The sequence below is a fragment of the Bos taurus genome, chromosome 3 (genome assembly GCF_002263795.3).
Source record: "Bos taurus isolate L1 Dominette 01449 registration number 42190680 breed Hereford chromosome 3, ARS-UCD2.0, whole genome shotgun sequence".
NCBI lineage: Eukaryota > Metazoa > Chordata > Mammalia > Artiodactyla > Bovidae > Bos > Bos taurus.
This window is the reverse complement of record NC_037330.1, coordinates 17929281-17948957: the sequence shown is the minus strand read 5'-3', so window position 1 is coordinate 17948957 and position 19677 is coordinate 17929281. Positions and strand designations below refer to the sequence as shown.

At 42.6% G+C, this 19677-nt stretch overlaps 3 protein-coding genes across 3 annotated transcripts; all 3 read left to right on the top strand.

Moving 5' to 3' along the window:
* The first annotated feature begins 3583 nt into the window (after positions 1-3583).
* On the top strand, positions 3584-4165 carry LOC112445867 (late cornified envelope protein 1D). Its single transcript, XM_024989830.2, has one exon. It carries the CDS (start codon positions 3600-3602, stop codon positions 3909-3911), a length of 312 nt encoding a protein of 103 aa, XP_024845598.1. The 5' UTR covers positions 3584-3599; the 3' UTR covers positions 3912-4165.
* Positions 4166-10219: 6054 nt separating this feature from the next.
* On the top strand, positions 10220-10721 carry LOC112445866 (late cornified envelope protein 1D-like). The gene has a single exon (XM_059885342.1). The coding sequence runs from the start codon at positions 10312-10314 to the stop codon at positions 10621-10623; it is 312 nt and encodes a 103-aa protein (XP_059741325.1). The 5' UTR covers positions 10220-10311; the 3' UTR covers positions 10624-10721.
* Positions 10722-17953: 7232 nt separating this feature from the next.
* LCE1B (late cornified envelope 1B) lies at positions 17954-18265 on the top strand. The gene has a single exon (NM_001205512.2). The coding sequence runs from the start codon at positions 17954-17956 to the stop codon at positions 18263-18265; it is 312 nt and encodes a 103-aa protein (NP_001192441.2).
* The last annotated feature ends 1412 nt before the right edge of the window (positions 18266-19677 follow it).

Sequence of the window (19677 nt, the reverse complement as noted above, 5' to 3'; positions counted from 1 at the left end):
CAAAGCCATTGACAACTAATATCCAGGGCCAAAAAAGTCAGTCCAAGTAATACAATTGCAATCATGACTCTGACTCATCACCCAAGTCCAAGCAGATTGATATTTCAGCTGCTGCCCTGCCTCGAGGCAGAGGTGTGGACCATATGACATCTTCACCCCATCATTCTAGGTACCAGGAGCTGGATTCACAACCCATATCTGTGAGCCAATGCACAGATATTCCTGTCCACTCCCCCATAACTATGCTCACTGGAACAACCTGGGCCAATGTCATAGCCAGGTGAGACAGGGGCAAATCTCTGCAGGGTGACGTGGCCATCACAGCTCACTGTGCCTATCTCGGTGTGTGGTCTTCTAGGAGGAGGACCTGTCATAGGGAAGAGCTACTTGTAAACTACACAGTGCTAATACTAATGAAAGAATTCTTAAAAATCTATTAGCTACATATGTGTGCATAACCTTGTCCCGGTTGCTGAAGGAGAAGCAGAAATATAAGGCACAGGTTGTCAGATGGTCTGTTAAAATCTCACTTGTAAGATATGTCACATAAAGCATATGGAGTAAGTGAGGCTTGAGCTCATCATCTCAGAAAGGAAAATATCATAGAACAAAGCAGACAAGCAGAGTAAGGAAAGATATGCTTACCGTACAGCCAATACAGTAAATCTTGGGAAGAAAAACAGAAATTGGAGTAGTTGCACAAAGTCATATTACAGAGAGCCTTGCATATCAGTCAAAAATGATAACTTCAATCCTGAACACAGTGTGGAGCCCTGAATGAGGTGTCCTTAAAGGGCAGACGTAATGATTCCTAGAGTGTGGGATGGTGGAAGGAGAACATGCTTGTATCCCAGTGAAGACTGGAGTCAAGGAGAAATCCTAGCAGATGGGAGGCAGTGATTCATCAGCGGAGGCCACCCACCTTTTCATATCTGGTGCTGAGAATGATAAGGAGGGTAGATTCTGCACCTGTATCTGTATCTGAGGCTGTATCTGCATCTCTATCTCAGTCTATAAGGTTTTATACCACAATTTTAAAAATATAGTCAATCTAAGTCAATCTAAACCCCCTATGCCTGTGCACATGTATACATTTCACCAGATATTGGTTATCCTTATCCATTATGACCTTGATATAGATATTATTGAGTCAATTCACATCTTATTCTATTCCAAAAAATTATTTTGGACACTTCCAGAAAGAATGTTTTCTTTCCATAATTAATCCTAGCTCTGGTTTCCTTTCATCTGATTAATTTGTTTAGTTTTTTTGTGATGTTGCCTTCTACACATGGAAGGCTCACCTCCTACCTACCAAACTGACATTAGCCCTTATCTTAATCTTGTAAAAATGTGCATATACAAACACCCTTGAAGGAACCCTTGGGTTCTTGCAGCAACAGAGGTAACGCTGGAGATTCCTACTGAACCCCAAGACCTCCTGCTTCCTCCACCTGGGCACACGTTTCAATGGGTCCCAGCCCCTCTGCCTGTGCCCCAGGGCTGAGCCCTCTCATTGTCTCTTCTTGCTGCTTTCTGGTCCACCAGCTCACAGCTTTCGCTGTGTAAGATTCTTGAAAAGCAAATTCTCATTCTACTACGTAAGGCAATGCAGATTTACTCCCTAGTCACTCAACAGGGATATTGTTTTATGAAAATGCACAAAAAAGCTCAGGTGAAAAAACTGGTCATTTAAAAAGTCAGATGTATGTATCCTAGGAAAGAGCTGTCTTTTAAAATAAACTTTCTCTTTTAATTATCAATGGATAATTTGATATTTGCTCATTTGTGAGGATCCAATGTGTGCAGGAGCCACAGGAGTCACAGGTTTGATCCCTGGATCAGGAAGATCTGCTGGAGGAGAAAATGGCAACCTACTGCAGTATTCTTGCTGGGATAATCCCATGGATAAAGGAGTCTAGTGGCCTACAGTCCATGGGATTGCAAAGAGTCGGACAGGACTGAGCACGCACACACGATGTGCTATCGGACCTTTTGCAGACATTTTACTTCTATGATTCTGTTGACTCTCATGACTCCATCGAGAATAGTTTTTCTCAACCATTTTAAAGTTGAGGAAACAGAATGAGAAAGGTTAGGTGATTTTCATAAGATCACATAGCTGAGTGTCAGGACCAGGAGTTCTGTCCCAGATGGGTCTCATTCCCAATCCAGGCTTTTAACAGGAACAGCACAGACACGAACATCCACACACACAGGATGGGCCTAGGGGGCTGGGACGTAAGCAGAGACCCTTGGAGGCTCCATGAGTCTTAGTTCAAGGCAGACCATCAGAGAACTAGGACAGGAGGGCTTGGGAGGCCAATTCCCAGAGGAAGGTATGAGGGACAGGAAGCCGTAAGGAGAAGGAGGGAGCACTGGTGCTGGGGATGCCCTGAGCCCCATGGAAGGAGGCAGGGAGGAGCTGCCAGTCATCACCTGTCACAGGAGCCACGTGGGTGGCAGGAGGCGGTCCTCTCACGCTCAGGCCCTGTTTCACATCTGAGGGCAGAGCCCAAGGCCGGGATAAAAGGGCCCTGGGGCAGAGCACCTCCATCCACTCCTCTCCTGAGGTGCTGACGACTCTGTGCTGTGTGTGCACCGGTGAGTGTCCACTGGGAGTGGGACCAGGGCCTTCCACAGAGGATGCTCAGACCAGAGGGGAGGACAGGGAGCAGGACCTTGGGGGATGTGGCCCATATTATTAGAGAGGGAGAGAGAAACCCTGGAAGGACAGAAGGAACCAGGAGCAGGCAGGAAGACAGGGAGAATGATAGGAGTTTAGTGATGGCTAAGGACACTGGGAGGGACCCAAAGATCTGCAGCTTTGTGGAGGGGGAACTCCCAGGATGAAAGAAGGAAACCACTGGCTGCTCTGATATTCTGGAACAGATCTCAGAAAGGGAGTTTACCTTCTAGAGATACTGTATCCTCTGGTATGATTAGAGCAATTGTCAGAGTGAGGAGAGGATTAGAGGCACTCTGGGAGATTATTATACACGTGGGTAAGGACAGAGCCTGGGAATGCATTGTACACTTCTAGAGGTGAAAAAGCACAAGAAGTTTAATAATTTCTAGGCTAAGGATGGTGTAAGAGGTGTTTCTGAGGCCATTATAGGTCAGGATCTGAGTCAAGGGAACTCTCATCGTTCTCTCTAACAAGGAGAGCCAGCCAGGATATTCCTCAGATCCCTTTCTAATCTGAAGTTGTAAATTTCAAAAAATGAAATTATTTAGGGTGCTAACATGACTTTTTTCCATAAAGAAAATATTTCCGTTCTAAGTTCATCTCTGTAGAACAATTTCAGTATTAAATGAGATAAGTGAAAACAATTTTTTTAAAAAAATATCATTTAATGTCAATTTTCAAATTGGTAAAATAGGTTATGACCCCTTCCTACTTTAAAAAGGATAAGATGAGATTCAAAGGAGATGCTATGAGAGTAGTTGATAAGACATTAAAATAATAACAGAGGCAAGTTGTTTAAACATACATGTTAGAAATGATGTTGAAAAGTCAGGAAGGGGCAGGGAGGTCTCTGTGTGCTGGTCTGACCTGCTGTCTGTCTTTCCCTCAGCTCCTGAACCTGCCCACCAAGATGTCCTGCCAGCAGAACCAGCAGCAGTGCCAGCCTCCTCCCAAGTGCGTCCCCAAGTGCCCCACCCCTAAATGCCCCCCAAAGTGCCCCCCAGTCTCCTCCTGCTGTGATGTCAGCTCTGAGGGCTGCTGCGGCTCCAGCTCCGGGGGCTGCTGCAGCTCTGGGTGTGGGGGCTGCTGCCTGAGCCACCACAGGCGCCGCAGGTCCCACCGCTGCAGACCCCACAGGTCTGACTGCTGCAGCCAGCCCTCGGGGGGCTCCGGGTGCTGTGGAGGGGGGAGTGGTCAGTCCTTTGGAGGTGACTGCTGCTGAAGATGTCCCTGAGTCTACAAGATCCAACTTGGGGACAGCACACTGCTGAGGACATCATCTTTATCCTCCTTCATTGGTTACAGGGCCTGAGAGGTCCTGTAGAAGACTCTGAACTTGCAAAGACAATGAACCCTCCCTGGGGCTCAGAAACTCAAATTTTCTTCTGAATCCCCTTCCATGGACTTGGATTCTATGTCTACCCTCACTTCCCTAGGAAAACTTCCCAAAGTTACTCCTCGCAGTATATTCTTAAAGGGTGCTTTCTGACTGATGTAAAACAATAAACTGAATCTTCTCAGCATCTTGGTCTTGAGTTGCCTTTGTTCTCCTCCACCCTGTCCTCGCCTGCCAGTGTTCTTGAACCCCATGCACCAGAGAGGCACTCTGATGCAAAAGAGACAAATGCTCCTAACTCTTGTTTTTTCTTATGTCATCAGGGCCCTGAAGCATCACTGATGGACCGAGTTTCAAGTGCTTTTTTTGTAAACATAATTTCCTGGGTTCTTGGCCACCTTTGGGGCCCTAACCCAGCCATTTAATGTTCCTCCATGTTCCTCTTCTCCTGTGTACTCGTTCTGCTACTCTTGACCCAACCCACCAAAGCATCCTTCCCCCACACCTGCACATACTTGCATCAAAGAAAAAGAGAAGGGAAGATAAATGAATGAAGAAAAGAAAAGAGACAAATTCAACACATTTTGAAAATCCATGGTTTTTATCCACCCCTTCTTCAATCAGTGTGGTTCCAGGCGAGTGCATGCTGCATGCTCAGTCACTTCAGTCATGTCCACCTCTTTGTGACTCCATGGGCTGCAGTCTGCCAGATTCCTCTGTCCATGGAATTCTTCCCAATTCAGGGATTGAACCCGGGTCTCCTGCATTGCAGACAGATTCTTTACCATCTGAGCCTACTTTTATACTAAGTTCTCTAAAATCCTGCTTCTTTCTTCCTCTTTCAGCTTCATTAAATTCTCTACACCTTTTTCCAAACATGCTCTCTCTGTGGCGTTTATGAACTTGTCACTCTACTTCTGAAAAACAGTGGCTTTCTACAGAATCATGCACACTCTTCTTAAGTACTCTGTTTAAAGCACTACAGAAAATATTTCCAACTTAATTTCTAAGGTTCACCATTCATACTGCCTCATGGAACCTTGTGTTCCTGCCATACTAAACAACTCACCCTTACCAGATATAACTTAAACTTGTACATCTTGATGCCTATTAATCTGGAAAGCAGTAGAGGCTACTATTTTTAGTTCAGTGTCCAAAATGTTTTAATTATCAATGAAGAGTAGTTTCTACTGTTATTTTATAAGTACTTCCACTGCACTGTTACTACTACGACTGCCATTACTATGACTCCTACTATTACTAGCAGCATTACCTGCTCTTTCCTCTACCGGAAGTACTCTTCAATTTCTTTTCCGCCACCTGGACCCTTTTGGAGTTCTGTCCCTCCTTAAAGGTCCACCCAAATGTCATCCTTCTAGGAAGTCATCTAAGAGTTTCCTCAAGCAGGTGTGATATTAAACAATCTATCTCTATGTTCCTATTAAGCAAGCTGAGATTATAGAATATAATATACTTTTTATTATATACTGCTGTCCTTAAAAGTTTACTTGATGAGATGGTCTTCTGATGCCGGATGAAGACTTGGGAAGACTTGATGACTTTTTAGCTCTTCCCAATTAATGTCATTTTTAAATCACAAACCTGGTTTCAGTTTGGAAATTAGAATGTCCAGTCTGAGAAAGTCAAAATACCAAACTTGATTTAATGGCTTCTGTGCGCTGGTGGATCACAGAGGGAAAGGGAGCCCAGTCCTTCTACATGTGTGTCACATTTGATATTTGTCCTTTTCTCCCAGTTCTCCAAATGCATTTACTGAATGAAGATTAGGGGAAAGGGATACAGTCTCACATAGGGGTTCAATTTTCTTCCAATACTGAATGCAACTAGATAGAAGAATCTAATTTTCTCCATTTGTGCAAATTTGAAATATTTATCATTAGATATCTCATATTTTTGCTGCTATTAAACATGCTTCTACTTTTAAATTCCATTTTCTGATTCTTGTACAATATTTGTGCTTTGTAATATACAGCACCAGTCAATAAATAGTATGACAGCTTCAGTCAAAAAATATCTGTTCATGCCTAAACATAGAACCATAAATTTTTAAATCACTGTTTGTATATTTACATGTATGTGTCAAAATTTATTATACGTGTTAATATATTCCCAATTTCTCTTATAAATATCACTTTATATCATTGAATATTCAGATGTTCACATTTGTGTGGTAATATCCATAGAATAAAACTCCCAAATTGGAATTCTTTAATCAAAATATATGTACATTCTAAATTATTTTACTTATCAATAAATTAATCTGAATGAACTGACCACCAATTTGCATTTCAGAAAGGTAACACTTATGTTCCATTTACAGTGGCTTTTTCCCTCCACATTTACACTTAGTTTATAAAAGTTTTGAATCTTTGCCTATTCGACGTGAAGAAATGCACTTGATAGGAGAAGATAAAAGATGCCTTTTTTTCTAGCTTTTCAGTCATCCGTGCGTGCTAAGTCACTTCAGTTGTGTCTGACTCTTTGCAACCCTGTGGTCTGTAGCCCGCCAGGCTTCTCTTTCCATGGGATTCTCCACGCAAGAAGACTGGAGTGGGTTTCCATTTCCATCTCCATGCGGATCTTCCCAACTCAGGGATCAAACCTGTATCTCTTACATCTCCTGAATTGGCAGGCAGGTTCTCCGACTAGCACCACCTGGGAAGCCCTCATTCATTTATTAGGCATATAGAAATCTAACATTTTGTATTGCCTGTTTATCTCTTTTCACTATTATTTTCACTGGAATTTTTTCCTTATTAATTTGTAAAATATAGTTGCTAAACCAACTGTTTTAGTCTTATTCCTGGAATATATATTGTAATTTTCTTCTCAGTTGGTCATATCTTTTTACAAATATGCTTAAATGTTGCTCTTTTTAACATAAATAGTTTCCTTTAGAAGTGGGTAAACATCCTAGTTCCTTTTTTATCATGGCTTTGGGGACTACTAGGCTTAAAAAAAATCAACTGTATTTTTCTTTGTTATTTTGACTATGATTTAACTATAAATGTTACACGAAAGATTGTTGGGTGAAAAAATAATCCAGAAACATACTTGACACTGGTTCTAGTGCATAAAAATAAAATAACCCTCAGTGTGAAGTTCAGGGTGATTCTGGAAAAATTGAACACTTTCAAGAATTTGTTAATTACTAGTTTACCACAGCAGCAGCATAGTTGTACGTAGCCAAAATAAATTGGAAAAGAAATTATTAGAGTTATTTCTGTAATTTTCAACGTGAAACATATTGCATTACTTTGATCTGCCTTTTATTTGCATCTAAAGCTCAGTCATGTTTACTCCCAGTCCCTTGATAACAGAAGGCTGAGAAAGTCAATCATTTGCTAAACATTCTTATTGAATTGCAATCCATCAGCATCACACAGTCAAGGCAAGCAAACCAATCCTTATGAGGTTTTAAACCTGCTCATCACCCAGATCTAAACCAGATTGATTGATGGCTTGGCTACCACATCTTTAGAGGCAGGGACCATACAAAAATCAGGCCAATTACTTTAAGTATCAGTGCTCTAATCCTGAGTAGGACTTCTGTGTGAGAGCCAAAGAATTGATACTACAATCATTCCGTTATGAGTAACAACATGAGCAGGAAGATAAGAGTCATACTCAGGCAGCATAGGGCCAGAGTTTTACAGAGTGATGTATCCTATGTCTGCATAGGATACGTATGTCTGCATGCTCCAGGCCTTATGCTGATGGACATATGAGAAAACTATTTGGAAACTCTAAAGTCCTATGCAAATGTTGGCTTCATACATGACAAGAGTATCTCTTGACTGCCACAGCAAGCATCTAAGAAGGTAATTAAGGAAAATGATGTTGCTGATAACCACGATGATAGCTTTTGGTGTGTATGAAATATGCAAGGCAAAGTTCTATGAGCTTTACATATGTTATCTTATTTGATTCTCCTAAGAAACTCATGAAGTAGAAGTTATTTAAAATCACTATATTGATAAGGAAACAAAGGCAGAGAAGCAAAACAACTTGCCCTAAGTTATTATCTCTAAACAGTAAGTGTTGGAGCTAGAATTCATGCTCAGGAAGTCTGGTTCCAGAGACATAAACCTAACTTCTGAGTAATTTTTCCAAGCTCGAGTTGATTTTAAGAGGTAAATCTACTTTGGAATGTGAGCTCCACAAAACATATACCGAACACATACACCACACCTACAAAACAAGTGCAGACATAGACACACAGGTGTACACAGGTACATTCACTCCCAACGCAAAGTGAAAACCTTGGAGACATCAGTATTTTTCTGTGCAAATGAGAAGATCTGGAGCTAATGAATTACGGTCACAGGAGGAAAAATAGGAAGGTTTGGAGGACCAAGCTCCAAGAAAGAGACTGAAAGGCAGGTACCACTAAGGATAATAAGGTGGCAGATCATGGGAGGAATCCAATCCCATTTCTATTGATCATATTTTTTTTCTGGGAGCAACTTTTCTGAGCCCCATTGATGAGAGAGGCAGGAAGGAGCTACTAGTCATCACTTGTCACAGGAGCCATGTGGCTGGCAGGAGGCGGTCCTCTCATGCCCAGGTCATGTCTCACACCTGAAGGAAGAGCCAAAGACCAGGATAAAAGGCCTTAGGAATAGGGCATCTCCATCCACTTCTCTCCTGAGGTGCTGACAGACCCTGTGCTGCTTGGACACTGGTAAGTGGACACTGGTAAGTGCCCACTGGGAGCTGGAGCAGGGCCTTCCCCCAGGGTGCTCAGACCAGAGAGGAGGGCAGGGGGTTAGGGCCTTGGGGATGGCAAGGATGAGGGTGGATCCTGAGAGGGAGCAAAAATCTAGAAACCTGATGAAGGATGAGCTTTGAGGCAGGAGGTGGCATTTGTGTGTCTGCTCTGAGCTCTAAGTTAGTTCTGTATCTTTTTGAGTTTCTCAGGTTTTAGATGAGTCAGTACTTTCATAAGGAAGCTATTACCTTGGAGAAGCCAGCTGTGTTTCTGCTCCAAAGCCTTTACTAGGGTCAGAGTGATTTTTCAAACAATGTAGACCAGGGGCAGCGTATTTGGGATTAGATAAAAACGGAGATCCAAGGGCCTCACTCTCACAAACGGTCACTTACTTGATCAGGATCACTGCCTGACATCCATACCAGAGGCTCCTGAGTTGAATAATGATTAGCAAGGTGAAATTCACCTGCTAAGATGTAAAAAATGGAAGAGGTTGTGTGTTGTAAAGGGTGCATAACCAAGCCTAGTTTCACTAGACCAGAAAACCTCGTTTCACATCCAACTTGCCTTGATTAGGTTTGGGGCTCACTTATCTCTAAAATGATTTAGTCATTCCATTTTATATATGTATATATAGAGATATACATATATGCTTGCATATATAGGTAGCTGTATATATATATAAATACATATATATGTGTGTGTGTGTGTGTGTGTGTACAAGCATGCGTGCTATGTGTGCTAAGTCACTTTAGTCATGTCTGACTCTGCGACCTGTAGACTTGAGCCCACCAGGCTCCTCTGTCCATGGGGTTTTCCATGCAAGAATACTGGAGTGGTTTACCATTTCCTCTTCCAAGGGATCTTCCCTGCCCAGGGATCAAACCTGCTTCTCTTAATGTCTCCTGAATCGGTCGGGGGGTCTTTACCACTAGGGCCACCTGAGAAGCCAGGCATATACATAGATAAATACAGATATAGGTAGATAAAATATAAAGAGAATTGCAACGGGCCGACATGTGGACTGATTAACCCAAATACATATGCATAATTATGAAATTACAGATGATGTATGATCCGATATAACATGTGTCTCTGGAAAGCTATCTGGGAAGTTCCTCCAGAAGGGAATCTCTAGTTCTTCCTTAGCAGAGAGCATTGCTGCTCTAAACAGCTTCTTAGACTAGACATTCACAGAATTCTATGTGGTGTAGAGTGAGCTTAAGTCAGACTTTGTGAAGGTGAATTTTGCCTTCTCCTAGGAAAGGACCTTGACTCGGGCATATTTGTCAATTTAGTTAGTTGATTTCTATGTCTTGCTTTGTTGAAAGAAGACAACCTATGTTTGTTTTAGGAAAAAGCTCCCAAATTTCAAATGAGATAGTGAAAACCTTGAAAAACTATATTTTAGAGATAATTTCTCCTCGAGTTACTTGACAAGGCTTTTAGAATGTGGGGGAAAGAGAAGATGGTGGAAGTCCATAAAGGAGGTCTCTGTGTGCTGGTCTGAACTGCTGTCTGTCTCTCCCTCAGCTCCTGAACCCGCCCACCAAGATGTCCTACCAGCAGAACCAACAGCAGTGCCAGCCTCCTCCCAAGTGCGTCCCCAAGTGCCCCACCCCTAAATGCCCCCCAAAGTGCCCCCCAGTCTCCTCCTGCTGTGATGTCAGCTCCGAGGGCTGCTGCGGCTCCAGCTCCGGGGGCTGCTGCAGCTCTGGGTGTGGGGGCTGCTGCCTGAGCCACCACAGGCGCCGCAGGTCCCACCGCTGCAGACCCCACAGGTCTGACTGCTGCAGCCAGCCCTCGGGGGGCTCTGGGTGCTGCGGAGGGGGGAGTGGTCAGTCCTATGGAGGCGGCTGCTGCTGAAGATGTCTCTGAGTCTATAAGATCCAACTTGGGGACAGCACACTGCTGAGGACATCATCTTTATCCTCCTTCATTGGCTGCTGGGCCTGAGAGGTCCTGTAGAAGACTCTGAACTTGCAAAGACAATGAACCCTCCCTGGGGCTCAGAAACTCAAATTTTCTTCTGAATCCCCTTCCATGGACTTGGATTCTATGTCTACTCTCACTTCCTTAGGAAAACTTCCCTAAGTTACTCCTCGTGGTATTTTCTTAAAGGGTGCTCTCTCACTGATGTAAAACAATAAAATGAATCTGCTCAGCATCTTGGTCTTGAGTTGCTCTTGTTCTCCTCCACCCTGTCCTTGCCCGCCGGTGGTCTTGAACCCCATGTGCCAGAGAGGCACTCTGATGCAAAGGAGACAAATGCTCCTAACTCTTGTTTTTTCTTATGTCATCAGGGCCCTGAAGTATCGTTGATGGACCGAGTTTCAAGTGCTTTTTTTGTAAACATAAATTCCTGGGTTCTTGGCCACTTTTGGGGCCCTAACCCAGCCATTACAGGTTCCTCCATGTTCCTCTTTTCCTGCGTACTCGTTCTGCTACTCTTGATCCACCCGACCAAAGCATTCTTCATGCAGATACTTGCATGGAAGAAAAAGAGAAGAAAAGATAAACAAATGAAGAAAAGAAAAGAGACAAATTCAACACATTTTGAAAGCCCACGGTTTTTATCCACCCCTTCTTCAATCAGTTTGGTTCCAGGCATGTGCATGCTGCATGCTCAGTCACTTCAGTCACGTCCACCTCTTTGTGACTCCATGGGCTGCAGTCTGCCAGATTCCTCTGTCCATGTAATTCCTCCCAACTCAGGGATTGAATCCGGGTCTCCTGCATAGCAGGCAGATTCTTTACCATCTGAGCCTGCTTTTATGCTAACCTCTCAGCAAATCCTGCTTCTTTCTTCCTCTTTCAGCTTCATTAAATTCTCTACACCTTTTTCCAAACATGCTCTCTCTGTGGCGTTTATGAACTTGTCATTCTACTCTGAAAAACAGTGGCTTTCTACATAATAATGCACACTTCTTAAGTACTGTGTTTAAAGCACGACAGAAAAGATTTCCAACTTAATTTCTAAGGTTCACCATTCATACTGCCTCATGGAACCTTGTGTTCCCGCTATACTGAACAACTCACCCTTACCAAACATAACTTAAACTTGTACATCTTGATGCCTATTAATCTGGGAAGCAGTAGAGGCTACTATTTTTAGTTCAGTGACCAGAATGTTTTAGTTCTCAATAAAGAGTAGTTTCTACTGTTATTTTATATGTGCTTCCACTGCTACTACTGTTACTACTACTACCACCATTACTACGACTCCTACTATTACTAGCAGCATTACCTGCTCTTTCCTCTATCTGAAGTAGTCTTTAATTTCTTTTCCACCATCTGGACCCTTTTGGCGTTCTGTCCCTCCTTAAAGGACCACCCAAAATATCTTCCTTCTAAGACAACTCATCTAGTCATCTAAGAGTTTCCTCAAGCAGGTGTGATATTAAACAATCTATCTCTATGTTCCTATTAAGCAAGCTGAGATTATAGAATATAATATAATTTTTATTATATACTGCTGCTGCTAAGTCGCTTCAGTCGTGTCGGACTCTGTGCGTCCCCATAGATGGCAGCCCACCAGGCTCCCCCGTCCCTGGGATTCTCCAGGCAAGAACACTGGAGTGGGTTGCCATCTCCTTCTCCAATGCATGAAAAGTGAAAGTGAAGTCGCCCAGTCGTGTCCAACTCTTCACGACCCAGTGGACTGCATCCCATCAGGCTCCTCTGTCCATAGGATTTTCTAGGCAAGAGTACTGAAGCGGGGTGCCATTGCCTCCTCCATTATATACTACTGTCCTTAAAATTTTTACTCGATGAGATGGTCTTCTGATGCCAGATGAAGACTTGGGAAGACTTAGTGACTCTACACCTCTTCCCAAGTAATATCATTTTTTTAAATCACAAACCTGGTTTCAGTTTGGAAATTAGAATGTCCAGTCTAAGAGAGTCAAAATACCAAACTTGATTTAATGGCTTCTGTGTGCTGCAGATCACAGAAGGAAAGGGAGCCCAGTTCTTCTACACGTGTGTCACACTTGATATTTGTCCTTTTCTCCCAGTTCTCCAGATGCATTTACTGAATGAAGATTATGGGAAAGGGATACAGTCTCACATAGGGGCTCAATGTTCTTCCAATATTGAACGCAACTAGATAGAAGAATCTAATTTTCTCTATTTGTGCAAATTTGAAATATTTATCATTAGATATCTCATATTTTTGCTGCTATTAAATATGGTTCTATTTTTAAATTCCTTTTTCTGATTCTTGTACAATATTTGTGCTTTATAATATATAACGCCAGTCATTAATAATATGACAACTTCAGTCAAGAAATATCTGCTCATGACAACATAAAACCATAAATAATTTTAATCACTGTATATGTATTTACGTGTATGTGTCACAATTTTTATAGGTATTAATATATTCCCAATTTTTCTTATAAATATCAGTTTATATCATTGAGTATTCAGATGTTCACATTTATGTGGTAATATCCATAGAATTAAACTCCCATATTGGAATAGTTTAATCAAAATATATGTACATTCTAAATTATTTTACTTATCAATAAATTAATCTGAATGAATTGACCACCAATTTGCCTTTCAGAAAGGTAATACTTCTGTTCCACTTACAGTGGCTTTTCCCTCCATATTTACACTTAGTTTATAAAATTTTTGAATCTTTGCCTATTTGACATGAAGAAATGCACTTGATAGGAGAAGATAAAAGATGTCTTTTTTTCTAGCTTTTCATTCATCTGTGCGTGCTAAGTCACTTCACTTGTGTCTGACTCTTTGCAACCCTGTGGTCTGTAGCCCACGAGGCTTCTCTTTCCATGGGATTCTCCAAGCAAGAAGACTGGAATGGGTTGCCATTTCCTTCTCCAGGGGGATCTTCCCAACCCAGGGATTGAACCTGTATCTCTTTTATCTCCTGCATTGGCATGCAGGTTCTCCCACTAGCACCACCTGGGAAGCCCTCATTCATTTACTAGGCATATAGAAATCTAACATTTTGTATTGCCTTTTTATCTCTTTTCACTATTATTTTCACTGGAATTTTTTCCTTATTATTTTGTAAAATATAGTTGCATACCAAATGTTTTAGTCTTATTCCTGGAATATATATTGTAATTTTCTTCTCAGTTGGTCATATACTTTTCAAATTTGCCTAAATGTTGCTCCTTTTTACATAAATAGTTTTATTTAGAAGTGGGGAAATCATGGCAACTGGTCCCATCACTTCATGGGAAACAGATGGGGGAACAGTGGAAACAGTGTCAGACTTTATTTTTTGGGGCTCCAAAATCACTCCAGATGGTAACTGCAGCCATGAAATTAAAAGACATTTACTCCTTGGAAGGAAAGTTATGACCAACCTAGATAGCATATTCAAAAGCAGAGACATTACTTTGCCAACAAAGGTCCATCTAGTCAAGGCTATGGTTTTTCCCATGGTCATGTATGCACGTGAGAGTCGGACTGTGAAGAAGGCTGAGCACCGAAGAATTGATGCTTTAGAACTGTGGTGTTGGAGAAGACTCTTGAGAGTCCCTTGGACTGCAAGGAGATCCAACCAGTCCATTCTGAAGGAGATCAGCCCTGGGATTTCTTTGGAAGGAGTGATGCTAAAGCAGAAACTCCAGTACTTTGGCCACCTCATGCCAAGAGTTGACTCATTGGAAAAGACTCTGATGCTGGGAGGGATTGGGGGCAGGAGGAGAAGGGGACGCCAGAGGATGAGATGGCTGGATGGCATCACTGACTCGATGGACGTGAGTCTGAGTGAACTCCGGGAGTTGGTGATGGACAGAGAGGCCTGGCGTGCTGCGATTCATGGAGTCGCAAAGAGTCGACAAGACTGAGTGACTGAACTGAACTGAATGGAACTGAAACATCATAGTTCCTTTTACATCATGGCTTTGGGGACTACCAGGCATAAAAAAAAACCCATCAACTATATTTTTCCTTGTTATTTTGACTATGATTTAACTATGTATGTTACAAGAAAAGATTGTTGGGTGAAAAAATAATCCATAAACATTCTTGACACTGGTCCTAGTGCATAAAAGTAAAATAACACTCAGTGTGAAGTTCAGGGTGCTTCTAGAAAAATAGAACACTTTCAAGAATTTGTTAATTACTAGATTATAGTTGTACATGGTCAAAATAAATTGGAAAAGAAGTTATTAGAGTTATTTCTGTAATTTTTCAATGTGAAACATATTGCATTACTTTGATCTGCCTTTTATTTGCATCTAAAGCTCAGTCATGTTTACTCCCAGTCCCTTGATAACAGAAGGCTGAGAAAGTCAATCATTTGCTAAACATTCTTATTGAATTGCACTCCATCAGCATCACACAGTCAAGGCAAGCAAACCAATCCTTATGAGGTTTCAAACCTGCTCATCACCCAGATCTAAACCAGATTGATTGATGGCTTGGCTACCACATCTTTAGAGGCAGGAACCATACAAATCATCAGGCCAATTACTTTAAGTATCAGTGCTCTAACCCTGAGTAGGACTTCTGTGTGAGAGCCAAAGAATTGATACTACAATCATTCCCTTATGAGTAACAACGTTAGCAGGAAGATAAGAGTCATACTCAGGCAGCATAGAGCCAGAGTTTTACAGAGTGATGTATCCTATGTCTGCATAGGATACGTATGTCTGCATGCTCCAGGCCTTATGCTGATGGACATATGAGAAAACTATTTGGAAACTCTAAAGTCCTATGCAAATGTTGGCTTCATACATGACAAGAGTATCTATTGATTGCTACAGCAAGCATCTAAGAAGGTATTAAGGAAAATGATGTTGCTGATAACCACGATGATAGCTTTTGGTGTGTACGAAATATGCAAGGCAAAGTTCTATGAGCTTTACATATGTTATCTTATTTGATTCTCCTAAGAAACTCATGCAGTAGAAATTATTTAAAATCACTATATTGATAAGGAAACAAAGGCAGAGAAGCAAAACAACTTGGCCTAAGTTATTATATCTAAATAGTAAGTGGTGGAGCTAGAATTCATGCTCAGGAAGTCTGGTTCCAGAGACATAAACCTAACTTCTGAGTAATTTTTCCAAGCTCGAGTTGATATTAAGAGGTAAATCTATTTTGAAATGTGAGCTCCACAAAACATATACCGAACACATACACCACACCTACAAAACAAGTGTAGACATAGACACACAGGTGTACACAGGTACCTTCACTCCCAAAGGTAAAGTGAAAACCATGGAGATGTCAGTACATTTCTGTGCAAATGAGAAGGTCTGGAGCTAATGATTTATGGTCATAGGAGGGAAAACAGGAAGGTTTGGAGGACCAAGCTCCAAGAAGGAGACTGAAAGGTAGGTACCACGAAGGATAATAAGGTGGCAGATGATGGGAGGAATTCAGTCCCATTTCTATTGACCATATTTTTAGCTGGGAGCAACTTTTCTGAGCCCCACTGAGAGAGGCAGGAAGGAGCTACCAGTCATCACATGTCACAGGAGCCATGTGGCTGGCAGGAGGCGGTCCTCTCATGCCTAGGCCATATCTCACATCTGAGGGAAGAGCCCAAGACCAGGATAAAAGGCCTTAGGGATAGGGCACCTCCATCCACTTCTCTCCTGAGGTGTTGACAGACTCTGTGCTGCTTGGACACTGGTAAGTGCCCACTGGTAGCCAGAGCAGGGCCTTCCACAGAGGGTGGAAGGGTCAGACGAGAGGGGAGCGCAGGGGGCAGGTCATTGGGGATGGCAAGGATGAGGGTGGATCCCGAGAGGGAGCAAAAATCTAGAAACCTGATGAAGGATGAGCTGTGAGGCAGGAGGTGGCATTTGTGTGTCTGCTCTGAGCTCTAAGTTCGTTCTGTATCTTTTTGAGTTTCTCAGGTTTTAGATAAGTCAATACTTTCATAAGGAAGCTATTACCTTGGAGAAGCCAGCTCTGTTTCTGCTCCAAAGCCTCTACTAGGGTCAGAGTGATTTTTCAAACAATGGAGACCAGGGGCAGCATATTTGGGGTTAGATAAAAACAGAGATCCAAGGGCCTCACCCTCACCAAGTGTCACTTACAGGAGTGCTGCCTGGTATCGGTACCAGAAGCTCCTGAGTTGAATAATGATTAACAACTTGAAATGCACCTGCTAAGATGTAACAAATGGAAGAGGTTGTGTGTTGTAAAGGGTGCATAACGAAGCCTAGTTTCACTAGACCAGAAAACCTCCTTTCACATCCAACTTGCCTTCATTAGTTTTGGGGCTCACCTCTCTCTCAAATTATTTAGTAGCTGCATTTTATATATGTATATATAGAGATATACATATATGCTGGCATATATAGGTAAGTGTATATATATATATATTTATACATGTATATATATGTGTGTGTGTGTGTGTGTACAAGCATGCGTGCTATGTATGCTAAGTCACTTTAGTCATGTCTGACTCTTTGTGACCCTATAGAGTTGATCCCACCAGGCTCCTCTGTCCATGGGATTTTCCAGGCAAGAATACTGGAGTGGTTTACCATTTCCTCTTCCAAGGGATCTTCCCTGCCCAGGGATCAAACCTGCTTCTCTTAATATCTCCTGAATTGGTCAAGGGATTCTTTACCACTAGGCCCACCTGAGAAGCCATGCATATACATAGATAAATACAGATATAGATAGATAAAATATAAACAGAATTGCAAAGAGCCAACATATGGACTGGTTAACCCAAATACATATGCATAATTATGAAATTACATATGATATGTGATCTGATACAACATGTGTCTCTGGAAAGCTATCTGTGAAGTCCCTCCAGAAGGGAATCTCTATTCTTCCTTAGCAGAGAGCACTGCTGCTCTAAACAGCTTCTTAGACTGGACATTAGCAGAATTCTAAGTGGTGTAGAGTGAGCTTAAGTCAGATTCTGTGAAGGTGAATTTTGCCTTCTCCTAAGAAGGGACCTTGACTTTGGGCATGTTTATCAGTTTAGTTAGTTGACTTCTATGTCTTGCTTTGTTGAAAGAAGACAACCTATGTCTGTTTTAGGCAAAGCTCCCAAATTTCAAATGAGATAGTGAAAAACTTGAAAAACTATATTTTAGAGATAATTTCTCCACGAGTTACTTGACCAGGCTTTTAGAATGTGGGGGAAAGAGAAGATGGTGGAAGTCCATAAAGGAGGTTTCTGTGTTCTGGTCAGACCTGCTGTCTGTCTCTCCCTCAGCTCCTGAACCTGCCCACCAAGATGTCCTGCCAGCAGAACCAGCAGCAGTGCCAGCCTCCTCCCAAGTGCGTCCCCAAATGCCCCACCCCTAAATGCCCCCCAAAGTGCCCCCCAGTCTCCTCCTGCTGCGGTGTCAGCTCCGAGGGCTGCTGCGGCCCCAGCTCCGGGGGCTGCTGCAGCTCTGGGTGTGGGGGCTGCTGCCTGAGCCACCACAGGCGCCGCAGGTCCCACCACTGCAGACCTCACAGGTCTGACTGCTGCAGCCAGCCCTCGGGGGGCTCCGGGTGCTGCGGAGGGGGGAGTGGTCAGTCCTATGGAGGCGGCTGCTGCTGAAGATGTCCCTGAGTCTACAAGATCCAACCTGGGGACAGCACACTGCTGAGGACATCATCTTTATCCTCCTTCATTGGCTGCTGGGCCTGAGAGGTCCTGTAGAAGACTCTGAACTTGCAAAGACAATGAACCCTCCCTGGGGCTCAGAAACTCACATTTTCTTCTGAAACCACTTCCATGGCCTTGGATTCTATGTCTACCCTCACTTCCCTAGGAAAACTTCCCTAAGTTACTCCTCGTGGTATTTTCTTAAAGGGTACTCTCTCACTGATGTAAAACAATAAAATGGATCTGCTCAGCATCTTGGTCTTGAGTTGCCTTTGTTCTCCTCCACCCTGTCCTTGCCCCCTGGTGGTCTTGAACCCCATGTGCCAGAGAGGCACTCTGATGCAAAAGAGACAAATGCTCCTAACTCTTGCTTTTTCTTATGTCATCAGGGCCCTGAAGCATCACTGATGGACCGAGTTTCAAGTGCTTTTTTTGTAAACATAATTTCCTGGGTTCTTGGCCACCTTTGGGGCCCTAACCCAGCCATTACATGTTCCTCCATGTTCCTCTTCTCCTGTGTACTCGTTCTGCTACTCTTGACCCAACCCACCAAAGCATCCTTCCCCCATACATGCACATACTTGCATCAAAGAAAAAGAGAAGGGAAGATAAATGAATGAAGAAAAGAAAAGAGACAAATTCAACACATTTTGAAAACCCATGGTTTTTATCCACCCCTTCTTCAATCAGTTTGGTTCCAGGCGAGTGCATGCTGCATGCTCAGTGGCTTCAGTCACGTCCACCTCTTTGTGACTCCATGGGCTGCAGTCTGCCAGGTTCCTCTGTTCATGGAATTCTTCCCAATTCAGGGACTGAACCCGGGTCTCCTGCATTGCAGGCAGATTGTTTACCATCTGAGCCTGCTTTTATACTAAGTTCTCTACAAATCCTGCTTCTTTCTTCCTCTTTCAGCTTCATTAAATTCTCTACACCTTTTTCCAAACATGCTCTCTATGTGGCATTTATGCACTTGTCACTCTACTTCTGAAAAACAGTGGCTTTCTACAGAATAATGCACACTCTTCTTAAGTACTGTGTTTAAAGCACGACAGAAAAGATTTCCAACTTAATTTCTAAGGTTCACCATTCATACTACCTCACGGGACCTTGTGTTCTTGCCATACTGAACAACTCACCCTTACCAGATATAACTTAAACTTGTACATGTTGATGCCTATTAATCTGGAAAGCAGTGGAGGCTACTATTTTTAGTTCAGTGTCCAGAATGCTTTAATTATCAATGAAGAGTAGTTTCTACTGTTATTTTATAAGTACTTCCACTGCACTGTTACTACTACTACTACCATTACTATGACTCCTACTATTACTAGCAGCATTACCTGCTCTTTCCTCTATCTGAAGTA

Excerpts from the sequence above, each read along its gene's own strand:
- LOC112445867 (XM_024989830.2), top strand. The coding sequence starts at position 3,600 with ATGTCCTGCCAGCAGAACCAGCAGCAGTGCCAGCCTCCTCCCAAGTGC.
- LOC112445866 (XM_059885342.1), top strand. The coding sequence starts at position 10,312 with ATGTCCTACCAGCAGAACCAACAGCAGTGCCAGCCTCCTCCCAAGTGC.
- LCE1B (NM_001205512.2), top strand. The coding sequence starts at position 17,954 with ATGTCCTGCCAGCAGAACCAGCAGCAGTGCCAGCCTCCTCCCAAGTGC.